Genomic DNA, 11,991 nt, shown 5'->3' on the forward strand with positions numbered 1-11,991 from the left:
TCAGTGTTAGCCATCAACGTCAGTAAATCTACTCTTGAGTACAGATGAGTTGACGACTACTTCTCGGTGGACAGAGAGGGATGCGGTCATTAGGGCCTGATCCTATGCTGTTATCTCATGTGATGAAGCCCCCACACGGGACCAAGGAAACCTTGAACGTTGCAAGATGCACACTTATTTCCAATATATATATACCATCTTATAAGCGTGTTCTCAAGGCACCCTGCAACAAAGAATTAAAAAGAATTTATGATATGTAATAAAACCTTAAAAGCGGTGTGAAAAATCTTGACAAAAATGAGTTTAAACCAGAACAGATTAAGAGAGCTGGAAAAATTGCCTGGTGCCAAAACGGCATCAGGGTGCAGGTGCCTGGGCAATTGGGGGGAAGCGCTGCTACTTGGTACCCCTCGGAATAAAATCTTAAAGTGCGCATGGAGATAATAAATCTCTCGGGTGCCCGGGTCTCAAGCCATGAAAGGACCGACTCGAAAAGTGGAAAGGCGTTTCTTTGAATCCCTCGACCTCCCACCATCGGTCCCATTGTCAACATTTTCACCTGCGTATTATTATTACCTAATCCATATTTTACATCTTTCCATGTTATCTATTGTAATCGTTACATTACAAGTGTTATTAAAATCCTGCTAATGTTTTCATCTGCTTACAGTGGTCTCCTAAATAAATTGTAAATCCCCCCCCCCCATTCTTTCTTGAAGTTGTTGTCTTCTTAGTTCCTGAGCTTTCCGGTCAGTTTTGCCATGTCCATATATATTCCATCAGTTGAACAAAGAAATCCCTACATATGGTTATGTATTTGGTAATGTGATAACTTTTTACAATAAAAACTATTGCAAAAAAGAAAAGTGGAAAGGTGTAGTAACTTTCAAGTGTAACAGGGATGAAGGAAACCATCCCGCAGTCCCGCTCCGAGGCCATTTGCACATGCTCCCTTAGCGCTTTTGGTAGGAGGGGTCTTGGGTATCTGCAAGGCAGCCTTGGCTTGGGAAGTTGGTGAGAGAATCAGGGAAGGGCTTGGAGGAGCGGAAGCAGATCGGGACCAAGGGAAGCCATCCTGGTTTAGCTCCCCTGCGGAGGGGAGCAGAGGGGATGTCCTGCCTGTCTCCCCTCGCCTAAGCTTGCGTGCGCAAGGTTTTCTGTCGCGTGGCGGCGGCGGATGATTTCGCAGGGGCGCAAGGACCCGAAGTTCTCGCTGATGGATCTGCGCAAAACTTTTACCCATGGGTAACAAAGGTAGATTTCTTTGATGGCCGACCCTGAGCATGAAAACCGGAGGAGGGGTTTTGCTGGGCTCCTTCCTGGAAAGACAAAAGCACAGCCCCTCCGTAATACAGTATATTGCCTTGTGCGCGCGTTAAACCTCGTACTTTGTGCATACTTCCCTCTTCGGTTTTCAAATCGTTGCTTCTGCCCCTAGTAAAGAGGAGTCGGTGCATATTTACCTCGCTTTATTTCACTGTATGATTTCTTCCCCCATTCCCGTGCACTTGAATCTAGAGGGGATTCGACCCGTATTACGTTAAATGAGTGCAGCATCTTCGATGTGTTCTGCATTTTCCAACCGCTTTTAAGAAGCGTTGCAAAACAATGGTTGGCCTAAATAGTACGAGATCCCTGTATCCCTCCCTGTGCAGGTTTGTGTTAACTTGATGTTTGGAGTTAAAGATGCTGTGGTTTTGCTGGGTTTGTTTGTGAGCATTCATTTAAGATCAGCGCTGTATAGAGCTTAATTTCTTTCCCGAAGTTAGCGCTTCCGTTACAGGAAACACTCATTTTTCAAGCAATATACTGCAGGAAAAGGCAGTTAATACAGGAAGAGCTTTGCTGGATCAGACCAAAGGCCCATCTAGTCAAGGGTCCTCTATTTGCCCAGTAGCCAAGGGGAGCAGGCCATGGGTTTCAGTTCTTGCATGGCCTCTCACAATTGGTGTCACTTCTATGTACACGGAGTGGCAAAGTGCCAGGGAGGCCAGCACTGCCCAGGCAGCCCAGTGAAGTCAACTTACACCAACATCCTCCCTCCCTTGCCTCTCTCCCTCTTGGTAAGCCACAGTGAAGGCAATGATGGGAGGCCAGGGAATTGCTCCTGGGAGCCAACCAACTTACTTTGGAATGCCCAAAGCAAAGCATGAGCGCAACAACCTGTTCCCCACTTGGGCTCACCAGCAATTACTGTTCAGAGACATTCCACCTCCGGTACACAGCCATTGTCCTCCATGAATTTGTTTAACCGCCTTTTGAAACCATCCCAGTCGATGGCCACCGCTGCCTTGTTTTAACAGTGTGTTGTGTGAACACACTACCCTTGGGCTGCAGGACTAAACAAACACATCTTTAAGCACCAAACTTTGAAATCCTGTTTGGAATTTAACTCCATAGGAACATTTGGACTTGTAAGTCAAGTAGGGATGGGCGATATCCGGTTTTGCAACATCGCGATATATCTGTGTATCACAGCGTTTGAAATCAGGATGGAGCTTTGTAGAGGCATTGGCTGGCTTCACGGTTTCCCCCAAATTGTTATTTTTTGCATAGCACGCATGCACGCGCGCGCACACACACACACACACCATGACTTGTGTTACATTGCCAGGTCAAAAATTATGAAACCGATATCGCAATATGGACTTTGAACCGGTTTTGGATGATCACCCAGTCCTAAAGTAAATATCTTCAAGATGAGGGTTGTGTTGGAGGGAGGAAAGAAAAATGACCCAGAATAAAAATAAAATATGACTACTTGCTACAGTGGCTATATTCTGTCTCCATGGTCAATATGGTCAAGACAAAAATAAAATGTGGCTACTTGCTACAGTGGCTATATTCTGCCTCCATGGTCAGAGGTATTATGCTTCTGAATTGTAGTTGCTGGAAACTGCAGGACAAAATATCACTGTTGTGCTCACATCCAACTTGTGGGCTTCCCATGGGTATGTGGATGGTCCCTGTGAAAACAGAGGGCTGGAGTACATGAGCTGTTGGTCTGATCCCGTTGGGCTGTTCTTCTGTTCTAATAAAAGTAGAATTTCTTTTCATGTTTCTTTGTGCTGACCACTATTTTGATCATTGATCTGTTTGTTTTGAACTCCCAGGAGTCCGGAGCAAATTCACCAATGATTGAAAAACAAAACAACAACAACCCAATAACTAATAAGACCGAAAGACAGTTTGTAAGTAGACTTTCAATTTTTGAATGCGTTGGATCTTTCCTCACCATTCATATTTTAACTTGACACGTTATTAACATCATACACATTCACCATATTCTTTCAAACATTCTATAAAAAAATTAACCCATAATTTGCAAACTGCAGTAGAGTAATGGATAATTCAGTGTAAGTTTATTTAACGGGGGGGACGGGGTTTTAACCGGGGTGTGTGTGTTTTAAATTGTTTTAAGATGTAATATGTTAATTTGGATTTTTGTATTTGTGGAGTGGGAGATTGTTTAGGGGCTTTGGTTGGGGAATGTACTTTTTATTAGTTTTCATACATTAGCATTGCTAATTGTTTTAATTGTGTATTTTGTGCTTTATATTATAACGTTGTGTTGTGAACCACCCTGAGACCTACGGGTAAGGGGCGGCATACATATTTATTTTAAGAATAGAAATAGCAATAATAAGAGCAATAATTTAATGTAAAGCATAAAAATGGCTTTTGACATATTATCGGCTAAGGATTGGGGGGGTGGAAGCACCCCACTACTCTAGAGGGGTGGATAGCTCAGTTGGTTAGAGCATGGTGCTGATACAGTGGTACCTTGGGTTAAGAACTTAATTCGTTCTGGAGGTCTGTTCTTAACCTGAAACTGTTCTTACCTGAAGCACCACTTTAGCTAATGGGGCCTCCTGCTGCCGCCGTGCCACTGCTGCACGATTTCTGTTCTCATCCTGAAGCAAAGTTCTTAACCTGAGGTAATATTTCTGGGTTAGCGGAGTCTGGAACCTGAAGAGTTTGTAACCTGAAGCATCTGTAACCTGAGGTACCACTATAATGCCAATTGCTGCATATTCCGGCGTTGCAGGGAGTTAGACAAGATGATCCTCATGGTCTCTTGCAACTCTACAATTCTATGTGGTATTGCATACCAGGCTTTAGTAGGAAGGGATGGGTAACATTCCCATTTGACTACTGAATATGGTAGTTTGGCTGCACAGTGAGAAGGACAGTTCAGTGGTAGAGTGCATGTTTTTTAAGGGGGGGAGTGACTTGCATCCCCTTGAGACTCAACGTCACCCAGTCTGCCATTTCCCCCCCTCCGTAAATTTACATTCACATTCACCCGGTGCTATATCAGCTGCACTGGCTCCCGGTGGAGTACAGGATCAGGTTTAAGGTGCTGGTTTTAACCTTCAAAGCCCTATACGGCCTAGGACCCTCGTACCTATGGGAACGCCTCTCCTGGTATGTCCCACAGAGGAACTTACGGTCTTCAAACAAAAACATCTTGAAGGTCCCAGGCCACAGAGAGGTTAGGCTGGCCTCAACCAGAGCCAGGGCTTTTTCGGCTGTGGCTCCGATCTGGTGGAACCCTCTGCCCCAAGAGACTAGGGCCCTGCGGGACTTGACATCTTTCCGCAGGACCTGCAAGACAGAGCTGTTCCACCAGGCCTTTGGTCAGGGCACAGCCTGACTCCCTCCTTTGGCAATCTTCACAGAACTCTAGCCCAATGGTTGCCATCAATCTGATTTGAATTAATTTTATAATGAAATGATTTTTGAATGTTGTACTATTTTATTGTTGTTAGCCGCCCGGCTTCAGCTGGGGAGGGCGGGATATAAATAAAATTTATTATTATTATTATTATTATTATTATTATTATTATTATTATTATTATTTTATAGGTTGTTAATTTCAACACAATGAGCCGTCGTGGAAACAACTGGGCCTACACTGAGGTCATTGACCTCCTGGATATATGGGGAGAGCAGAAGATCCAGAAGCTGCTTCAGAGCAGCTACAGAAATATGGACACCTTCCAAGTCATTGCAAGCGAGATGGCCAAGAGGGGACACGAGCGCACTGCCCAAGAGTGCCGGACCAAGACTAAAACAATGCGGCGGGATTACAAAAAGGCCAAGGACAACCCCTCCTCGCTGGGCGGGCGCATGACGTGCCCTTTCTATGAGCAGCTCGATAGGATATTGGCCGGCGACTCTGGCTTCCAGCCCCCAAGGAGGCTACCACACGCTGCTCTGCCGGAGGAGTCATCAGGGGATACCAATTCCCCGTGTCCCCTGGCGGAAGGAGCCGCGCCCGTGGTGCCCGAGGACTATAGCGAGAGTCCGGATCAGTTTTCCCCATGCACGCAGATCGCCGTGGAGATCTCCGACTCCGCCACACCCAGTCCCATGTTCTACATGACGAGGGCAGTCTCCGCGAAGCCTGCAAGCATGTCTTGGCCGGCAGCAAGTAAGATCTCTGCTTTGTGCCCGGGAGAAACTTGTAGCAATGATAATAATTTAATTCTTTATACGTCGCCCAGGCAGACTCATTGGGTTACCCCAGCCACTCTGGGCGGCTCCCAACAAAATAATAAAAACTCAGTACAGTGGTACCTCAGGTTAAGTACTTAATTCGTTCCGGAGGTCGTTCTTAACCTGAAACTGTTCTTAACCTGAAGCACCACTTTAGCTAATGGGGGCCTCCTGCTTCTGCCGCACCACCGAAGCACAATTTCTCTTCTCATCCTGAAGCAAAGTTCTTAACCTGAAGGACTATTTCAGGGTTAGCGGGGTGTGTAACCTGAAGCATATGTAACCTGAGGTACCACTGTAAAACGTCAAGCCTTAAAAACCTCCCTGAACAGATGTTGCCTTCAGATGTGCACCTTGTGAGATTCTGTGCATTGGTCCGCCTGTGCTGTGGCTGTGTTTATTTATTATGTTTTCTTACGTTTATGTCCTGTCTTCATGGAACCCAAGGGGCAGGTGGTGCTCAAACGGTCTCCCACCCAAGCACTGATCAGACAAGCTTGGTTTCAGCAATGGGGTGGAGGAGAGGGCCATCCATGGCTCCAAGCCATGATGTCTATGGTCAATCTCCAAAGTTGGCGGCAGCAATGCTTCTGAATAATAGGCCATTCTTATGTGGCCTGTTCCTTCAGGCCATTCCCTGGGAGTATGCTGCTGCTTCTAGTTCAGGACAGTGCTTGTGTACTTATGCTATTCTAAGCTTCTCATAGGTATTTGGTTGTCTAATGTGAGAACGAAATGCTGGACCAGGTGGGCCTTTGGTCTGATCTAGGACTGGGCGATATATTGATACACCATCCAAAACCGGTTTGAAGTCCATATCATGATATTGATTTCATCATTTTTGACCTGGCAATATGTTGCGAATCATGATGTGGGTGTGTGTACAGTGGTACCTCAGGTTAAGTACTTAATTTGTTCCGGAGGTCCATACTTAACCTGAAACTGTTCTTAACCTGGAAGTAAATGCTTCCGTTTTCGAACACGCCTCGGAAGTCAAACATGAAACGCGGCTTCCATATTGAGTTTTCTGTTTTGAGGCTTCTGTTTTGAGTTTTTGGTTTTCGAACGTTTTGGAACTCGTACAGTCTTCCGGAACAGATTACGTTTGAAACCCGAGGTACCACCGTATAGGTATATTGTGATGTTTAGCTGGTGATATATCACAATATTGAAAACCAGATATCGCCCAGCCCAGCAGGCCTCTTCATATGTATAAAACATATTAATTCACACATCTTTTCTCGTTCCCGCTAGAAGTTGATCATCCGGCTCCATCCCTCTCCTCTATGTTCCTCAGTAATCCTGGCAGCTCATCAACCAAAGGTTCAAGAATGGGTAAATATGAAATGATAACATGACGAGATAAAAAAAACCCAGTTTAAAATGAGTGTATAACACCCCCCCCCAAAGTGTTTCTGTTCGGTATTATAGGGACAGAAATCCCCCTACCCATGTTAAAGTTGTTTATGTATTTAGCAACAGCAGGATTCTATACGTCCCAACCAAGGAAGAATGGATAAGTAAGATAATAGACTATGCAGAACTGGCAAAATTAAGACAATCTAATTATGAGTGTTTTACATAAGAATGGGTGCCTTTTTCAGACCATTTAAAGAAATATTATAGTATGATGAACTTGCAAGATTTGAGCTATCAGCAACAGAGGTAATTAGATTATAATATTGTGGTTACGATTTAATAGAAGATCGGGTACAGCAGAAGGGGAGAAACAACTCCATGGAAAAATAAGAGAAAAGATGAAATTGTATTTTGATTGTATACGTTAAAAATGTTGAAACTTAATAAAACCTAACTGCGGGGTGGAGAATGGGTAAATACATCACTGAACTCATTTTGTTAGTACGGTATTTAACCTACCCAGAGTCCTTTTGTATCACATTGCAATGTGCATTCTCCTTTTTAATATATGGCTGTGTGTGTGTGTGTGTGTTTGTGTGTGCCTGTCTATCTCCAGATGCAACGGTGGCCCCTTCGTCAGCTCTGTTGCCCAACTGCCCGACTCTGTCTTCCGAAGGGCGGCTGACCAGAGTCCGAAAGCGCCAAAGAAAAACCAGGAACGACTTGGTCATGGAATTGTCACGAATAGCAGACCGGAGGGTACAGACCGCAACTGACAGAATCCTGTCTTCCTTAAACCGGTATGCCACCGCAGACCTTCAGGACCGAGAGAGGGACCGGGCCGACACGGCGCAAATCATTGCCATCATGCATCGCCAGACAGAACTGCTGGAATCGCTGGTGCAGATGCAGTCCGTCGAGCAGACGCCGGTGTCCCCTGCACCCTCGTGGCACCCTCGGCCACGCTCCGCCATCTCTCCCCCCTCCCGTTCGGGTGTCCCCAGGAGGACACTGGTGCCCCGGGTGAACCACAGGCGGAGACCACAGAAGTACAGCCCTTAACTGTGCTACTGAGGAAGGTGGTTTCCTAGTTAAAGTTGCTGGGTGCTACTGGAACAATATATTGAGAGCCTACACCCAAAGGCATTTGTATTAACGGCTGGCGTTTCTAATGCTTAGAATAGGACATAAACCGTGAGGCATATATACTACTGAAGCCTCAGTCGTGTACCCATTCTCCTGAAAACGAGCCCCCTTGAACTCAATGGGACTTACTTTTGAGTAGTTATGCATAGCGTTGTACTCTTAAGTGTTTGGATTTAGATGCTCCAGAAGACTGTTTTGTAGCATACGTTCCAAAGACACCAAGATTAATTATCTGGTTCCTTATTGGCCCTGTGGGTTAGACACTTAGGTGCTAAAAAACTTAATGGGCCCTCGCCTAATTGTGTTGATGGCCAATGCCACCACCCCCTCCACATCTTCCTTTTTAAAAATTTTGTATTCTCTGAAACATCATTTAAGTTTTAAACTCTTTGCACCCTGTTATCGTCTGGGAGGAGGCATAAACATGCAATGGTTGGGGTGAGCTCAACAGTAGTTCTTCCAGTGGTGCAACAATAAAGCTTGCTAGCACATTTGCAAAGCTAAGCAGGGTCCGTTATGGTTTCAAATCGGATGGGGGACCATGTGTTTCTTGCATTGCAGAGGCTTGGACTTGATGACCCTCAGGATCCCTTCCAATTCTACAATTCTGTGCTTCCCTCTTGTGCTACTTGGTTTCTTTGTCCTCTTTTGATAGGTGGGTCCAGCTTTCTTCTATGCAAACAGGATAAAGAGGAAGGGCATATACTATGGACATAATACATGAAATTGTGTATCATGTAGGGTGGGAACATAATATAAATTAATATCAAACATTTATTTAATGCTAACCATAAGCTAGTTGAAGTATAGACCGGAACAATAATGCAGTCCTTAAACATAGGGTTTTGGACACCTCCGTGCATTAACTTGCCATGGCTAAGGCTTGGTCCTTTTCTGAATAGGAAGTGGAAAGAAAAGACATCCATTTCATCCCCCTTCCTCCTAAATCATCGCTTTTGTAATAGTCAGAACATTTCCCTCCCTGGCTGAAAGCATGACATCCGCTGCACAGCTATGGTCTGGCCTCTGTGGTCCATCTGTGGTGTGGGGAGGTGAGGCATGTCTTGATGTCACTGGTAGATACAGGCTTTAAAAACCATGGTGCAGACCTAGCCCTCGATGTTTGTGCTGGGTAGGTGAGATGGGTGTTGCAAGGAGAAGTTACAGATGGATTTAAAAACGGGGCTGAGAAGGTGGAAGGTGGAAGGACTTCATCAGCGGAAGGTAGGGCGAGGCGTGCATTCGACCTGGAGAACAGCAGGACACGGAAGATGCCATGCAGGCTGATTTCAGATGAACTTGCATAGGTGAATGAGGATAAAAACAAGACACATGGGAATTGGAGGTGGAGAGTGTTAAACGCAGGTCTATTTTTCTAGGTGCCAGAACTCACCATGAATGTCTCTCTTCTTCTCTTATAATGCCAATGGTGCCCACATGAGAGGTGGGAGACTTTCCGGCTGAAAAAATCCCATGGTGTAATAACTAAAAGCTAAGTGTTGGTTGTCGAGATAAGAGGGATTCAGTACAACAGTGTAAGGGGAGGGTGATGTGATCAGAAGAAGGGAAGCAAGAGTTCCGTTTGGTTGCTTCTGCACAACATCTGTGCTCGGTGGTAGCACTGCAAAGAAAGTAAGGGAGCAAAGTACCATCTAGCTTTTGTTTTTGTAACCTGTGCTAGTTCGACTGGCTTGTTGGACTAGCAGCAATAAATGGGGATTGGCGCAACTCCCTTCTTGGTTGCTGACACTCAGCACAGCGCATGAGCATGCCTGCCGCTCTATTATCGCTGCAGGAAGTAACCATGTAAGACAAAGGTGCATGGCTTAGTGGCATGCAGCGAATACAGAGAAGGCTTATAGATACCCAAAGTAATGATCTTCAGGATCTATAGGAAATACTACAGTTGGAACATGGAAGCCACAGTGCATGAGTGGCTTCAAAACTTACTTCCAGGGATCTTTCAGTGAGAAAAAATAAAACAGTGGGCAGTTTTTACCGGAAGATAACTTCCTCACCACTGTTCATCTCTGCCGCCATTTGCGGACACCGAAGATTATTGGGTATGTGCTAGGGCAGAGCTTTCCAAAATTTTCATGTTGGTGGCATACTTTTTAGACGTGCGTCATTTCATGACACAGTAATTCAGTTTTACTAGCAAACCAGAGGTTAAACTAACCCTGGGAAGAGAACAGGGAGAATTTGTGCGACACACCTACACACTGCAGTCAACACACTAATGTGTCATGACACACAGTTTGGAAAGCTTTGTGCTAGGGAATATCATTGGATCACATGGGGCAGCAGAGATATCCTGCAGGACTGACTTTTGCCCTATGTGGGGCTGCTTAAGCCCGATAGCAGGACACGGGTGGCGCTGTGGGTAAAAGCCTCAGCGCCTAGGGCTTGCCGATCGAAAGGTCGGCGGTTCGAATCCCTGCGGTGGGGTGCGCTCCCGCTGCTCGGTCCCAGCGCCTGCCAACCTAGCAGTTCGAAAGCACCCTTAAGTGCAAGTAGATAAGTAGGGACCACTTACTGGTGGGAAGGTAAACGGCGTTTCCGTGTGCTGCGCTGGCTCGCCAGATGCAGTTTTGTCACGCTGGCCACGTGACCCGGAAGTGTCTCTGGACAGCGCTGGCCCCCGGCTTCTTGAGTGAGATGGGTGCACCAACCCCAGAGTCTGTCAAGACTGGCCTGTACGGGCAGGGGTACCTTTACCTTAACCTTAAGCCCGATAGCAGGTGTGGGGAAACTTTGGCCCTCTAGATGTTTCTGAACTTCCAACTCCCATTGTCCCTGGCCTTTGTCCATGATTGCTAGGGCTGATGGGAGTTGTAGTTCAGCAACATCTGGTGGGCCGAAAGTACAGAGATACATAAAGGCACGCAATACCTATAACTTTTTGAAAGTGGCAACCCAGTTGAGAGTGGTAGCCAGTTTTGACTTGTTGGATAGAATTAACAGGTGAATTAGTGGGCTTAAGCAGTTGTGGAGAGGCCATGCCACAGATCTTTGGAGAATGGGGAGCAAACTATTTTTGTCTACAAAAAAGCAATTTATGAGAATTGTGCTTACCATGGATTTGACAGGTATGCTAGGTCCCTTGTTTCAGCAAGATGGCAGGCAAGGGTTGTGTCGAGAAATACAAGGGATATCCTAGGTTAGAATGGTATTTTAGCTTTCTTTTGTAATGGCAAATGTCTTTGCTTGCTTGTATTGTAAACCCTGCTTCATAAAAACTTTGTTTCAAATCAAATTTGCCTCCCTCTCTCTTTCTGCATGATGTGTTATCAGCAGGCTGCATGCTCATTGGATGTGGCTTAAGTAGGGTTAAGTACTCTGACCTGCTTCAGGCAAGGGATGCAAGGCGAATCAAGGGAGGGATAATGGTGAGGGACGCGGGTGGCGCTGTGGGTTAAACCGCAGAGCCTAGGACTTGCCGAGACGGCGGTTCAAATCCCCGCAATGGGGTGAGCTCCTGTTGCTTGGTCCCTGCTCCTGCCAACCTAGCAGTTCGAAAGCATGTCAAAGTGCAAGTAGATAAATAGGTACCGCTCTGGCGTTTCCATGCGCTGCTCTGGTTTGCCAGAAGCGGCTTAGTCATGCTGGCCACATGACCCCGAAGCTGTACGCTGGCTCCCTCGGCCAATAAAGTGAGATGAGCGCCACAACCCCAGAGTCGGCCACGACTGGACCTAATGGTCAGGGGTCCCTTTACCTTTAATGGTGGGGAAGACAACCCAACTTAGGTGCAGGCAGCTAGAAAGGAAGGCAGCATGAAGAGCTGTTGGGGGCACACACGATCTACAACCACACTGGTGTGATGAGTCTGCTTGGGTACAGAACTCTGCCCAGAGGAGGCCAAAGGAGTGGCACTAATCTGTCGCCTCATACCTGACCAGTACGCTTCCAAGTACAGTTCAAAGTGTTGGTGCTGACCTGTAAAGCCCTAAATGGCCTTGGCCCAGTATACCTGAAGGAGTG

The 11,991-nt window shown here is 46.2% G+C and overlaps 1 protein-coding gene across 2 annotated transcripts; it reads left to right on the top strand.

Annotated features, from left to right (window-relative positions):
• The first annotated feature begins 990 nt into the window (after positions 1 to 990).
• LOC309348063 (uncharacterized protein) lies at positions 991 to 8,402 on the top strand. Of its 2 annotated transcripts, XM_081873141.1 has the most exons (5): positions 991 to 1,254; positions 3,114 to 3,191; positions 4,870 to 5,437; positions 6,757 to 6,837; positions 7,478 to 8,402. In XM_081873141.1, the coding sequence occupies exons 2-5, from the start codon at positions 3,135 to 3,137 to the stop codon at positions 7,921 to 7,923; spliced, it is 1,152 nt and encodes a 383-aa protein (XP_081729267.1). In that variant the 5' UTR covers positions 991 to 1,254; positions 3,114 to 3,134; the 3' UTR covers positions 7,924 to 8,402. The 2 variants fall into 2 exon arrangements, with proteins under 2 accessions (XP_081729267.1, XP_081729268.1); XM_081873142.1 differs by lacking the exon at positions 3,114 to 3,191.
• The last annotated feature ends 3,589 nt before the right edge of the window (positions 8,403 to 11,991 follow it).

The sequence above is a fragment of the Podarcis erhardii genome (genome assembly GCF_964252035.2).
Source record: "Podarcis erhardii genome assembly, chromosome: 8".
In the NCBI taxonomy this organism is placed as follows: Eukaryota; Metazoa; Chordata; class Lepidosauria; order Squamata; family Lacertidae; genus Podarcis; species Podarcis erhardii.